The sequence below is a fragment of the Rhinatrema bivittatum genome, chromosome 6 (assembly GCF_901001135.1).
Source record: "Rhinatrema bivittatum chromosome 6, aRhiBiv1.1, whole genome shotgun sequence".
Classification (NCBI taxonomy): domain Eukaryota; kingdom Metazoa; phylum Chordata; class Amphibia; order Gymnophiona; family Rhinatrematidae; genus Rhinatrema; species Rhinatrema bivittatum.
In genome coordinates this window covers 262,985,635-263,000,498 of record NC_042620.1, presented here as the reverse complement: position 1 = coordinate 263,000,498, position 14,864 = coordinate 262,985,635, and the positions used below count along the sequence as shown (strand labels likewise).

Sequence of the window (14,864 nt, the reverse complement as noted above, 5' to 3'; positions counted from 1 at the left end):
AACCTGGATCCATAAAAAGTATTTATCTCCCACCGGTGGCAAGTGTTCAGGTTAAAGGTGGTGATTCAGACAGGTTCTCAGCAGGGGTGTCTGTTTCTTCTTCTCTTCACGTTACTAATGGAACTTTTTGTGGAGAGGGTAAGGAATGTGCCTGATAAAAGGGGCATTAGGGCGGGTTTGGCCGAATACAAGATCTTAGTCCGCAATCTTGCGTTCGCTTTAAGCTGAAGATTTTGCTTGTGGCTTTCCTAAAATAAAATTCAGGATTTTGGGAAAGTCTTGGGATTCAAAATGAATATGGATAAGTCAGAGATCTTAAATATTAATCTTTCAATCCCATTGGCACAGTCTTTGAAGCCGCAATATTCTTTTTAAATGGGCTAAAGTACTTGGGGTTTCAAACTGAGGATAAACTTTTCCAGTTCAATTATCTCCCAGTAATTTACTAGTCTTTCTCAAAGGTTGGAGGTATGGTCCCAATTTCAGCTTTCATGTTTAGGGAGAATAGCCGTGATTAAAATAACCTGGTTATGCCGGGTGGGTTATCTTTTTCAAATATTGCTAATCAAAATTGCAGGCAGAACCCTTAAGGCATTGCAGAAGGAGATCTTAGATTTTTATCTGGAGATGAAAGCCCCCTAGGGTGAGTCATCTGTCCTTTATCAAGCTAGGATAGCTGAGGGACTGGGGGGTTTCTAACCTTAGAGTACTACCTAGCTTCGCAGGTATGGGCTCTCACTAATTGGCATAGGAGGACCAAATTTAAGCATTGGGTTCAAGTGGAGCAATATTTTTTTGGAATCCACTCCACTAAAGGCTTATTTTTGGACACCCAAGCAAGCATGTATTCCCCATACTATAAGCTGTCCTTGTACTGCTTTTGCTTTGAGTGGAAATCACAACTAATTGGTAGCAAACAGTATTCATTGCTAACTCCAGTTGGGTGTAATAAACATTTTATGTCGGGTTTGCAATCCTGTGGGTTTAGGATGTGGATATTCTTGGGCTAAATCAGTTAGGTTATTTTTGGGAATGGGGAAATAACGGTCTCCTTTGAGGTCTTGGCTGAGAAGTATCCTCTAACAGGGAAGGATTAGGTTCCCCTACTTAGAGGTGAGACATTTTACTAATGATATGCAGGTGACTTACTGAAGGGGGAAATCATTATTTGAAAGAATATGTGATAAAGCTGGGGCATCTAAAGGAATAATCTCTAATAAATGGGGAACTAGAATCAACATGTAAATGTGTTATAGCTTGGGACATTGTATGATGATCTATGGGTATCCTGTTTTTCTAGACTCAAATGTTGACTCTCTACTCTTATTGTTGAAAATGGTAATAAGCTTTGGCTTAGGTGGTATCCGATTACCTACTGCAGGAAATGTGTGTATGTGGTGGGGGAAGGGAGCAGGGGTTCTTTTTGCTATATCTGGTGTGGGATTGTCCTGAGATTCAGGAATATTGGGACAAGGTGACAACTATGGTTTATGAAATAACACATTGTAAAGCACTTAAGGATCCTAAAATGTTATTGTTAGGCCTTCCTGATCCAAGTATTCTGTGATTCTTATTTCTAATGTGATTATTGCTGGAAGGTGCAAAGTTGCACACTTTGCCAGTGGATAACTCCTGCTGAATTTGGCTTGGCTGCAGCATCGGCTATGGAAGGCTTATTTTCTGAGTAAATTAACTGCTGTGGTGAATGATTCTATAGGCAAATTTTCTGCCATGTGGAAGCCTTTTCACCAATGGTGTGAGATTTTTAGGGACCTTTGTTTTCAGTTATTTTAGTTTCCCCTGGAATTTTCAGTGTTTATTATAATGAACAAAAACAGGAGAAAAATTGGTGGAAGAGTCATTTGTTTCCACTGATTCTTCTCCTTTTTTTTAATGATAAACAGATAAATTGTATTTGTGTGTGTTTTGTTTCCTATGAACTCCTTTGGGTTTTTGTTGTGTATAGGGAGGTTTGATAAGGGTGTTTGAGGGCTGGGGGTAGGGAATAAACTGATGAAAATAACTGAACCTGATTAATTGGATGATTATATGATCCTTGCTTTTCTTAAAATACTGTTCATAGTTCATTAAAGTTTAAAAAAAAAAACCACAGGAAAATAGAAAACCTCCAAATTCTGTCCTGTCTTTTTTTTTTTATTATTATTTTTTTAACATTCTTCCCTGAGACCTCATCGCTCTTTCCCCTCCACCAGTGCATCCTCACCACACTCTGTCCTTTCTTACTCATTTTGTTTGCTTTTCTGTTCCTGCTGTTGAGACCAGCCTGTTACAGCTGCTCCCACTTCAGGCCTGCCCCTCGGACCCCCCACTCTCCTAGCCCTGCTCCTGAACATTTCTGTCCAGCTCCCTGCACCGCTGTTACCTCATCTCTCAGTGACTTGGAGCCGCACAGTTCCTCTCCACCTGTGCTGAGAACAGTACCAGGAGTATGGGCACCGCACCCAGCTCCCACAGAGAGCTGCAGGGAGCTAGCAGACAGATGCTCTGCGTGGTGGCAAGGAGTGAGGCCTCAAAAACAAGGATCCTTGGTGCACTTTGGGAGTTGTTGTGGCCACCAAACCTCTGTTGGCATACTGGCCCTCCTGTTCCCCAGAATCTAAACCCTCTTCCATTGGATGGTATTCACCTTAACTAAAATCTCTAATAATATCTTTTGCGCCTGTCTGTCCCCTGGAGTTTTCCTTTTGTAATTCCTCTTGTACGATGATGGTCATATACTGTATGAATTGTGGGGTGTTTATTCCTCCCCATCCGCGTTCTAGGTGTGTCTGAATACCTGAATACTGAGATCTCTACCTCTAAGCAGAAAAAGTTCAGCCTGGTGACCTTTGTGGACACTCCGGGCTTGGTGGATGGAGACATGAAGTACCCTTTTGATGTGGACAAAGCCCTGCTCTGGCTTGGTGAGTGACTCCTTCATAGGGGTTGGGAGGCCTGGGGAAACCCATTCCTGCAGGGAGTGTTAATGCTTTCTCCCCAAGGAAGTACTGGGGAGGGAATCATCATCATCCAGCTCAGGGCGTGACTCTCACCCATGGAAAAGGCTGAGAGAAGTCCAAGACCCCAGCTTTATAGGTTGGTTTTTCAGAACTCTTTGAAAGGATGATGGGAAGGGAGCTCGGTGTGTGATTTATGCTGCTACCACTACCACCACTTAACATTTCTATAGCACTACTCGACATTCGCAGTGCTGTACAAACAACGCATAGTAGAACTTACAATACAAACCTACAGGACAAGGGACTTGGGGAGTTTCATATGGTAAGACAATGGTTAAAATTAGTTAGAGGTTGAAGGGTCTCTTCTTTCCCACTCCTCTCTCTCCCTCCCCCTCCCTCTCTTTTCCTGTTCCCTCTGGAGCCGTGCCATCGTCTCTGTCTCTCTTTCTGAAAAGCAAAGAAATGTTATTGCCATAACAAATTATATGTTGCCAAATCAATTTATTAAGTTTGCCTCCCCCCCCCCCCCCCCCCCCCTATGTTTGGTTTAATATGGCTTTGTGACTGCTGTGATATCATCTCCTCCTCCTCCTCTCTCTCAGGAGAGCTCTGCGATTTGATCTTCGTGTTCTTCGACCCGATGGGGCAGGCTCTTTGCAAACGAACCTTGAACATTGTGGAGAGGCTGAATGAGCAGCATGGGGACAAACTGCGCTTCTACCTAAGCAAAGCCGATGAGGCAGGAACAGAGAGTGACCGACAGGTACTAGGGCAGGGATCACCAAAGGTGACAGGAGTGTGTGTTTGGGGGGAAGAGGAGTGTGACTGAGAGCCATAGAGGGTTAACTGGGGGGGGGGGAGAATAGGGGAAGTGGTTATCAAGAGACAGGTAAGAAGTGGGACATAGCTGGGGGATGAAGAGGGGATGCAAGAGAAGAGCTGGCAGTTGGGTGTAAGGGGCTCAGGTGCTGTTGCAGCCATGAAAGGTATGGGTATTAGATCTGAGATTACAGCCCTGTGATGGAGGATTCTGGAGAGGGGTGAGGAGACTTTTTGAAAGGGCGTGTTAGTCTCTCTGTGACTGTCCTTCCCCCTTCTCAGAGGGTGCTGATGCAGATTGTGCAGGAGCTTTGCAAGAGACCTGGACTCAACAAATGCGGCTTTGACATGCCAACAATCTACATCCCGAACCCCAGCAAGGTCAGTGACTCCTTCATAGGGGGTCCCCCTCCTGCCCATGAACCGTGCAGATCCCTTACGCTCCTCTGTCAGTCTCCTACTTCAACCAGCGAGGCTTTCCTGTACCTACCCAGATCAGCCAGACGAGCGGGTTAATGCATCCCTGCCAGCAAATGGAGGCAGAGAATAAAACCGTGAGGCACTGCTACATAACCGAGAGTGCCACCTGCAGTCCCTCAGTATTTCTCTGTCGCCACCAGTTGGTAGTGGTGCGTTTTTCTGAAAGGAGTGAAGCATTTGTGCCTGCCAATATGGAAATTGTGTCCCCTTTGAGCTCTTGCAAAGGGCAGCTTTGAAGGATCTGACCTTAAAGACAGTTTTTCTGGTGGCGATTTGTTTGGCCAGGCAGATTTCGGAGTTGCAGGCTCTGTCGTGCAGAGGCCCCTTTTTGCGTATTTCCAATGATGGGGTTACGTTGCGAACAGTTCCCTCCTTTTTGACGAAGGTGGTATCTTCGTTCCATGTCAATCAAACGGTAGTTCCCTGTATGAACTCAGATCAGTCCAGACTCCTGGGTTTTGCCTCCCTTCCAGCAGATGGAGACAGAGAGAAACTACGAGAGCACCCCCTCTTTAGCCAGTGTGCCACCTGCATATCTTCAGCAGATGGAGGTGGTGCAAAACCTGCAGTCTTGACACAACCTTAGGGTTTAAAAAAAAAAAAAAAAAATATACAAATCAATAGTCAGGAGAAGATAAGTCAAGCAGGACAAGAAATCTTCTACCAGACCTCCCAGGTTGTCAGGTCCTAGTGGGACCATCCCCCCCGGGTAGCAGGTACTCTAGGATCCTGGGTGGGAACCCTGTTCTGCTCCAGTTTGTGGGCGCTGGGGCTGACAGCCGGTGGTCCAAATCTCTCCCCCTCCAGCGCAGATCCAGAGAAGCCTTGCCCTCCTTCCTGGTAATCTCATTTTTAAAAAAGAAAAAATGGTAACAGCCACTGACCGGCTCCTGCAGCCTCGCCACATGGCAGCACTCCCGGCACAGGGAGCCGGTGTCAGGGCGCCCAGAGGGGATCGCATTTTCGAGCTCCTGGGTCCCGCTTCTTTCTGTTTATTTTCGGTGCCAATCGCACACGCTCCTCTGCTCACGGACAATGCCTTATGATCTTTATTGCTCAGCCTGTGGGGAGCCAGCTACTTGGCTCTCCCGCACGGACCTCTGTTCTCGTTGCCTCCCCAGTGGGGAGGGCTTGTCAGGAATGTCGGCAGCAGCAAGAGGCCCGCGTTGACAGAGCAAGGCCGACCCATTCCCGCTAAGCGTGGGAACGGTGGCCATTTTGCAAGCATTCTCAGCTACAAAGGGAAGATTGGGAGGGGGGGAGGACCTCCCCCCTGATCTGTCACCAGCCAACTTGAGTCCTGGGCCCCCAGAATTCACTGCACAAGCTCTCTGAGGAGGATGTGGACCCCCGGGGAGGGAGTTGAAGAGTCCGGCAGGGTATACCGCTGACTTTGTGCTGTTAATGCACAAAGCTATATGACCACGCAATCCCAGCAAGTAGGTTCTTTTCAGCACAGGCTGGGCGAGGGGCTGCCCAAGAAGGTGCCTAAGCACCCAGAGCCACAGGGGGCCACTCGAATCTGGAAGGTCAGAGGCTCCTCAACTGATCCCCCATCAGTGGAGTCCGTCCTCGCAGGACCTTTGGGGGATGATCCCTCCTTTTCCTGGGGCGGATCAAAAGGAGGATCGGAGAAGGCTCTATCTTTAGTCGGGGACGATCCAAAGGTAGTTCGGCTGTTTCAGAGGGATGAGCGCTCTCTCCTGATTCCCACATGTTCTGGCGGAACTAGGCATAGATGTTCCTTAGGATGACCTGGCCCTGGACATGGTGGATCCAGTCATGGCAGGGTTGCAAGGTCTGGCCAAAACATTCCCTTTTTATAGGATGGTTTAGCAGCTCATGGTCCGGGAGTGGGACACTCTGAAGACGGGCCTCAGAGACGACAGGGCTCTGGATAAGCTCTATCCTTTGCCTGAGGAGATTCTGGCGCTATTGAAGGTGCCTAAGGTGGACACTTCAGTGTTAGCTGTCACCAAGAGAACCACCATCCTGGTAGCCAGAGTGATGGCCCTGAAAGATCTCCAGGACAGAAAACTCGAGTTTCATCTCAAGCTTATCTTTGAAGTTTCCGCTCTTGGAATTCAGGCGGCAGTCTGTAGCAGTTTCATGCTTAGCCAGCCTGAGGTGGGTGCAGCAGTTGCTGAGTACCAAGGACCTCCCACCTCAAGAGGTGGCACAGGCAGAGCACTTAGAGGCAGCGGTGGCCTATGGAGCAGACGCCGTAAATGACTTCCTTTGTACCTCCTCCAAAACTGGTGTTGGCCAGGAGGCTTCTGTTATGCAATTGGTCTGCTGACGTTTCCTCTAAGACCCAGCTTAGTGTGCTCCCTTTTATTTATTTATTTATTTATTTGTAGCTTTTATATACTGAGGTTTAGCACAAGCCTTCATCCCGGTTTACATTGAAACAAAACAATTATACATAGAACAAGTTGTGAAACGAAAGTATATGCATATAGCAGGTCATGGAACAGGTTGTAACAGGAAATAATTAAAATATCTTAAGTCAAATAACGAAAATGAATATAGAAACGAAAAACGAGGAAGGTAGGTACAAACGTGTGCTCCAAACACAAGAAAGTATGAGTGGGAAATGAAAGGAAAGAGGGGGGGGGGGGGGAGAGATAGAAGGTAGAGGTAGGGGGGGCGGATGGGGCGGAAGGAGGGGGGAAGAGGCGAGGGGTAGGGGAAAGGGGAGGGCAAGAGGGGGGGGCAAGGGGAGGAGGAAGGGGTAAAGAAGAGGAGAAGAGAAGAGGCAAACTTCTCTTTGGTGAGGACTTGGAGCAGCTGATAAAGTTTCTGGGCGACAATAAGGTGCACAAGTTACCTGAAAATAAACCTAAGGGGGGCTAAAGGTTTTCTTGCAAACCGTTCTCATTTTTGGGGACAACGGCACTTCCAACAGAGAAAGGCGCCTGGAACTGGCTAAAGGCAAATCTCGGGGAGATCCCAGTCCTGGACTCGGTCCTTTCGCGGACAATGAATGGGCCGCAACGGGGCCGCTCAAGGGTCCCTCGAGTCCAAATCTTCTCAATGAGATATGGCCAACCCATTCCTCCATCCCAACAATTGGCGGACGGCTGACCCTCTTTCTCAAGGAATGAGTCAAGATAACGTCAGACCAGTAGGTGCTAAGCATCATAGAACACTGCTATGCTTTAGAATTTGCTTGCCGTCTTGGAGACCTGTTTATGATTTCTCTCTGCGGTTCACCAATGAAGAAACAGATTATGCGGCAAACCGTCCAGAGGCTGGAGGACCTAAGGGCCATTTTTCCCATTCCCCAGCAAGAGTGGGAAACAGGGCATTATTCCATCTATTTCGTGGTACCGAAAAAGGAAGGGACCTGAAGAAGGCGAACAGCGCCCACAAGGTGCCCCGTTTTTGAATGGAGACCCTGTGCTTGGTCATTGCAGCGGTGTGTAGCGGGGAGTTTTTGGCTTCCCTGGTTCTGACAGAAGCCTATCTGCACATCGGTATCCACAAGGATCATCAAAGGTTTCTCCATTTTTTATGATCCTAAGAATGGATTTCCAGTTCTGTTCCCTCCCATTCGGTTTGGCTACGGCTCTGCGCATTTTCACAAAGGTAATGGTAGTGGTGGCGGCAGTTCTCCTCAGGGAGGGGGTACTGGTTCACCCATGCCTGGATGACTGGCTCATTCAGGCGAAGTTGGAGGAACTCTGCAAGCAGGTGGTGGGTGGGCAAGGTCTTGCATTGACTGCGGTCCCTCAGATGGATCGTCATTCAGTCAAAAAGTCATCTTCATCCTTCTCATGTCCTGGATTTCCTAGGGGTACGCTTAGACACCTGAGTAGGCAAGGTCTTCCTCATGGAGGAATGAATTGCCAAATTGCAGACGCAAGTTCAACATCTCTTAGCAGCTCCAGTACCCAGGGCTGGGATTATTTGCAGGTCCTTGGCTCCATGGCGTCCACTCTGGAGTTGGTACCGTGGACGTTTGCTCACAGCCCTTGCAGAAAGTGCTACTATCCCGGTGGGATCCGATGTCTGAGGAGTTTCAGGTTCCCTTACCGCTCACAGTCTGCCATGTCCAGTCTTGATGGCTTGCCCAAGATCATTTGAGGCGCGGGGTGGACCTCGAAGTGCCTCACTGGGTGATAGTGACCACGGACACCAGCCTCTCAGGTTGGGGGGCAGTGTGCCAGTCTCAATCAGTCCAGGGCCAATGGTCGATGGAAGAGGCATAGTGGTCCATCAAATGCCTAGAGATGAGGGCGGTGCAGCTGACATTGCAGAGTTTTCTTCCTCTCGTGCACCCCCGGGCAGTACGGGTTCTGTCGGAGAATGCGACGACAGTAGCCTGCATCAACCGTCAGGAAGGAACCAAAAGTCATCCAGTGGTTCTGCAAGCAGAAATGCTGATAACCTGGGCGGAACAGCTAGCCTTGTTGGCGGCATCACACATAGCGGGAATAGACAATGTGCAGGCGGATTTTCTGAGACACCCGAGGCTAAACCCCAGAGTGGGAGCTCTCATTTAGATGCAATGACCCTCATCTCTCGCAGATGGGGTGCTCCTCATCTGGACCGTATGGCGACTCGGCAGAATGCCAAGGCACCATTCTTTTTCAGTCACAGAAGGGAACATGAAGCGGAAGGTGTTGATGCCCTGGTGCTCCCTTGGCCACACGACATTCTGCTCTGTGTTTCCACCATGGCCTCGCAGAGACAAGATTCTAAGGTGAAAAGAAGTTCACCCAGGGAAGGTGATTCTCATGGCTCCGGAGTGGGCCCGAAGACCCTGGTTCATGGATCTGATCAACCTTGCAGTGGAAGGACCCCTTAGGCTGAGTCATCTTCCAAATCTGCTTTGTCAAGGTTCTATATTTTTCGAACAGGCGGATCCCTTTTGTCTACTGGCCTAGCTTTTGAAAGGCAGCGGTTAAAGAAGCGTTATCCAGAAGACGTGATTACCATCCTTCTTTGGGCTCGGAAGACCTCTAACTCTCTGACTTCAGAGTGTGGAAAGTCTTCGAGATGTGGTGTCGCGAGCAGGGTGTCCTTCCTCGTCAGTCCTCAGTGGCGCAGATTCTGGTGTCTTACAGAGAGGCCTAAGCAAAGACTTGTCTTTTAATTCCCTTGGGGTGTGGGTGGCAGCCTTGGGATGTCTGAGAGGCAAGATTCATGGCACAACCTGGCGGCGTATCCTGAAGTACATTTCCTTAGAGGGGCGAAACATCTGAATCCCCCAGACGTCCAGTATGTCCATCTTGGAGCCTTAATCCGGTCCTTAGGTCTTATGCGATGCTACCTTTGAAGAAGGCCACTTTAAAAGATTTAACACTTAAGGCAGTGTTTTTGGTGGTGATATGTTCAGCTAGGAGGGTATCATAACTTCAAGCCCTCTCATGCAGGGAACCTTTTTTACAAATTTCTGATTCTGGAATCTCACTCAGAACAGTTCCTTCCTTTCTCCCAAAAGTTGTTTCAGCTTACCACTTAAATCAGTCAGTGGAACTTCCGGCTTTTCCTAATATTGGGCTGGATACGCCTCACGCTAGGGAATTGAGGCATCTAGATGTCCGGAGAGTTCTCTTGCGGTATCTCGAGGTCACTAATGCTTTTTGGGTCTTGGATCACCTTTTTGTTCTATGGAGTGGTGCTAAGAAAGGTCATAAAGTGTCAAAAGCGACCATAGCCCGTTGTTTGAAAGAGACCATTGCTTCCACTTATATTTGTCGCGGTCGGCCTGTCCCAGAGGGTTTGAAAGCTCATTTGATCCAGTCGCAGGCTACTTCCTGGGCAGAGTGCCAGTTGGTCTCGCTGCAAGAAATTTGCAGGGCGGTGTCCTGGAAATCTCTGCGCACTTTTGCCAGACATTACCGTTTGGACATCCAGGTGCCAGACGTCAACAGTTTTGGGAGTAGTGTCATTCGAGCGGGACTCTCAAGGTCCCACCTCAGATAGGGAAGCTTTGGTACATCTCAGCAGTCTGGACTGATCTGGGTACGAACAGGGAAAAGAAAATCTGTTCTTACCTGCTAATTTTCGTTCCTGTAGTACCATGGATCAGTCCAGGCGCCAGTCCATTAGGGGTGACCAGGTTTTTTTTCTTGAGAACCTGTTGCTTGTCTGATTTAATATGGCTGAAGAAGGATACAGGTTTCTCCTTATCCTGCTCATACAATTCTCATGTACATAGTTAGATTGGTTTTTCTTGTCCTTTGCTTGACATGTCCATTAAAGTGTTAAATGTTTTCTGCTTTGGTAATTTAATACTGAAGAGATGCAGGTGTCACACTAGCTTAAGCGGGGGTGCTCTTGAAGTTTTTCTCTGGCTTCATCCGCTGGAAGGGAGGCAAAACCCAGCAGTCTGGACTGATCCATGGTACTACATGAACAAAAATTAGCAGGTAAGAACCAATTTTCCTATCTTCAGGCCTTTCCAGAGTGGTCCCGGAACTCCTCTCAGGAGAGGGAACTGCATCTGTTGGATGTACGCTGGGTTATTTTGTATTATCTGGAGGTCACGGATTCCTTTCAGCACTCAGATCATCTTTTTGTATTGTTTGGAGGAGTGAAAAAAGGTGTGATAAGGCCTTGAAGGCCACAATTGCACGATGGCTTAAGGAGGCTATTTGCTCTGCTTACCTTTTGTAAAGGTCGTAGGGTTCCAGAGGGACTGGAAGCCCATTCTATCGGGGTGCAGGCAGCTTCCTGGACAGAGTGTCAATTAGTTTCTCCTCAGGAAATTTGCAGAACGGCGGTGTGGTCTTTGCTACACACTTTCACCAGACATTTCACCGTGCACGCCCAGCAAGAGGCGTTGTTTGGTGAGGGTGCCTTGCGCGCAGGTCTTTCTGGTTCCCACACAGTCTAAGGAGGGCTTGAGTATATCCCGCTTGTCTGGACTGATCTGGGTATGTACAGGAAAGGAAAATTGGTTTCTTGCCTGCTAAGTTTTGTTCCTATAATACCACAGATCAGTCCAGAGACCTTCCCCGTCATTGCCAAAAGACTGTTTTCTGATAGCCATCGTAAGATGGTTGCACCTTTCTGATTAAGTTTGTGGAGTTTTATGGAGATCAGAGGGGGCTCCAGGGCAGGGGCCTTACCTGTTCGCCCTAGAGGAGTTTTAGGTAGTTTCTATTTTCTTAGCTTGGGTACAGGTCAATACTGAGGGACTGCATGTGGCACACTCGGTTATGTAGCAGTGCCTCAAGGTTTTGTTCTCTGCCTCCATCTGCTGGTGGGAAATCATAACCTGGTTGTCTGGTCTGATCTGTGGTATTACAGGAGCGAAAATTAGCAGGTAAGAACCAATTTTCCTTTAATGCACATATTCTGCAACGTAAGGATCCCCCTTCATTCCTGGCCAACACACGGACACGCTCCCACAATCTTGAAGATGTAATGCTGATCTTTATCCTTTCTCCATAAGAAGGTGCAGTACTACTTGCTGTACTTCTCTCCCACCATGCCCCGATAAACATTAGTGTTCAGCCACAGACCAGAGTAGCTCCGCATTTCTCTTGTTCCTATTTGCCTATACAGCAGGGGTTCTCCCACCCGAGCAGAGACTAACCTGCCCCATCTCCTCTGTTTCCCAGCCCAGCCGCTGCGTGAATCAGATAGAAGAGGTCTGTAAAACCGTGGAGAAGACGATCAATCAGACAGTGCAGAACACCCTCAACTCGCTGGAGAAGGACTGTGAGCTGATCACAAGCACGGTGGAGAGGGTGCTGAAGCAGAATGAGTGAGTGCTGGGGAAGGGAAAAAAGAGAGAAGTGAGACGTCTGTGAGCAGGTAATGGACACTGTGGAGCAGGTGCCGCAGCAGGAGGGAGGAAATGGATTTGGCTAGTACGCTGAGCTGATCTGGAGAACAGTGGAAAGGGTGAGGGAGAAGGATATTGATACAGCTATGATTTTACTGGACATGACAAACACGAGTCTCCCTTTTTCACATTGCAATTGGATTTTATAATGCGTTTATGTTGGTAGCACAAAAGTCTATAGGCATGGGAAACACAATGCCTGCTGTGGATTTTGGAGTTTGGGAAAAAAAAATCACCTCGTTGGAAAGCACAATATAGAAACATAGAAATGACGGCAGAAGAAGACCAAACGGTCCATCCAGTCTGCCCAGCAAGTTTCGCACTTTTTTTTTTCTCATTCTTATCTGTTACTCTTGGCTCTTAGTAACCTTTTGATTCTATTTCCCTTCCACCCCCACCATTAATGTAGAGAGCAGTGTTGGAGCTGCATCTAAGTGAAATATCTAGCTTAATTAGTTAGGGGTAGTAACCGCTGCAATAAGCAAGCTATACCCATGTTTATTTGTTTACCCAGACTAAATAATTCAGACCTTGTTGGTTGTTGTCTGTATATAGATCTACTTTTCTTCATTCCCCCTGCCGTTGAAGCAGAGAGTTATGCTGAATATGCATGGAAAGTGAAGTATCAGTCTTTCTCCCCTGCCGTAGAAGCAGAGAGCTATGCTGGATATGCATTGAAAGTGAAGTACCAGACTTATTTGGTTTGGGGTAGTAACCGCCGTAACAAGCAAGCAACTCCCCGCTTTTTTTGTGAATGCAAATCTTTTTCCACGTTTTCTCTTGCCGTTGAAGCTTAGAGCAATGTTGGAGTCGCATTAACCGTGTGTATGTTTATTGAATAAGGGTATTATCTCCAGGCAGTAGCCGTCATTCCCGTGAGCCACCCACTCTTCATTCACGTCCTCTAGACTTTATGGATCCACAGTGTTTATCCCACGCCCCTTTGAAGTCCTTCACAGATCTGGTCTTCACCACTTCTTCCAGAAGGGCATTTCAGGCATCCACCACCCTCTCCGTGAAGAAATACTTCCTGACATTGGTTCTGAGTGTTCCTCCCTGGAGCTTCAAATCGTGACGGGTGTGGGGCTCCATTCTTGAAATACCATAATGAGCGAAGGGCAATGCTGTGTTAGTTTTTTAGGTTTTTAGGGCTAGAAGGTGCAGTAATCACAAATACAAATGTGATTGAAAGGGGGTTGAAAGTTCAAATCATGCAAATAAATGAAAGCAATATTATGATTACGATAGATATCGGGGAAACATGATGTGGTGTCTGCTGAAGGTGGGCGGGAGCGAGAGTGGGATATCCCTGAGTGGCAGAGGGTGGAAATGGAGAACTAGGGACAGAATATAGGGCTGGGGGCGGAGGGATGGACACCTTGCCATGAATCAGTTAACACTTTAACCTCTGTGTGTCTCTCTCTCTCTCTCTCTCCTGGCAGTGAGATGAACAGACACAACAGGCGCACCTGGCTGAAGGGCTGTCTCTTTGGCCTTACTGGCTTGCTGCTCCCCGTCTTCCTCCTGGTCAGTGTGATTTTAGGAGTGACATCTCGAGAGCTCTGGACTGCAGTGTTGGGGGACAGTGGCACCGAGGCGCTGGAGATTTATACGGTATGGGGTAGAAGAGAGCCCGGTGACATTCAAATTCCTGGTGCTGCTGCACCTCACATGGGTGGGGCTGGGGGTGGGGAAGAGGTGTTCTTCCACTTATCTCCCTCCCCCCGAATTTAACCAGCTACTCCTCTCACAAGGAAGGCATTGGCAAGCTTGAGGTGTGTTGTGCAGAAGATTTAGCACCTGTTCACCACCCTCCCGGGATTAGTGGTGGCTGGTTGGGCAGATCCTCTTGCACTGGTTAGAGGCCCATTCCCTGTTGTTCCTTCGACGGTGTGCTTTGTATGTGGGGCTGGATTTCCTTCTTTTCCCTCATCCAGGGCCCTGTGGCAGTGGTGTGGCAGCTGATCCCTGAGGAGCAGACCCTCTATGTCTTCCTGGGCCTCTCTCTCCTGTCCTTCCTGCTGCTTCTGCTGGCCAGATACTCGTTCAGGTAACGAATGGGACTTTTGTTACCCTAAATTTGGGGAGGAGACTGGAGGAGGTCACTGCCTCCCACCTGTGCTGCTCATGCAGTGTTCCCTACAGCTGGGAGAGGCTGGGACGGCGGGAGATGTGAGCTCCTTTGCGATGGGGCACAGTAATAAGGGCATGGATTTAAGTGGCCTGGTTAAAATATATATATAGGGCCCCCCTCCTATTAACTCAGCTAGGGCGGCTTCTCCTTTTAGTTCGGTGGCAGCCCTGCCCCGATTTGGAACCCGAAGGGTTAGAGGTTCCAGTTCTAACATCTGCAGCTGGAAAAGCATTGCTGCAGTGCTGCGAAATCTGCAGTGGAGGTTTGAAGACTCCCATCCCCCACCGGTCAGCACCCCTGCATCATTCCCTCCAGTACCTCCTGAAGGAGGACCCCGCAGGAGCTGTGGAGGGGAGGCACTCGCTGGTTTCTCTTGTGTCTCCCTCCAGGACCCAACGGACACTCTCTAAGAAGCAGAAACGTCGGCTGTGGGAGCAGCGGGAGTATGTGCAGGAGGTGGTGAGGCAAAAGAAGGTGAGGGGCAGGGAGAGTCTGCACAAGCAAATGGAGGAGGGGGGGGGGGGGGGAAACCCCATTGAGCCCGGCATCCTGTCTCCAACGGGCACAAGTACCTGGAAGATCCTAAAAAGTACATCTGTTTCTTATTGCTCGCTCCCAAGGACAGGTGATAGCTTTCCCGAGTCTACCTGCCTAATACCTCTGTGGC

General features: G+C 48.5%; 1 protein-coding gene across 2 annotated transcripts in view; it reads left to right on the top strand.

Moving 5' to 3' along the window:
* Positions 1 to 14,864, top strand: part of LOC115094226 — a 39,924-nt gene that overhangs the window by 22,370 nt on the left and 2,690 nt on the right. The window contains exons 5-11 of one of the 2 annotated variants that reach the window (XM_029607053.1): positions 2,784 to 2,924; positions 3,563 to 3,723; positions 4,062 to 4,160; positions 11,837 to 11,982; positions 13,506 to 13,590; positions 14,001 to 14,113; positions 14,587 to 14,671. In XM_029607053.1, the coding sequence (XP_029462913.1) occupies positions 2,784 to 2,924; positions 3,563 to 3,723; positions 4,062 to 4,160; positions 11,837 to 11,982; positions 13,506 to 13,590; positions 14,001 to 14,113; positions 14,587 to 14,671 (830 nt within the window). Of the gene's footprint in view, positions 1 to 2,783; positions 2,925 to 3,562; positions 3,724 to 4,061; positions 4,161 to 11,836; positions 11,983 to 13,505; positions 13,678 to 14,000; positions 14,114 to 14,586; positions 14,672 to 14,864 lie in introns of both variants that reach the window. The other variant, XM_029607052.1, reaches the window with a different exon arrangement.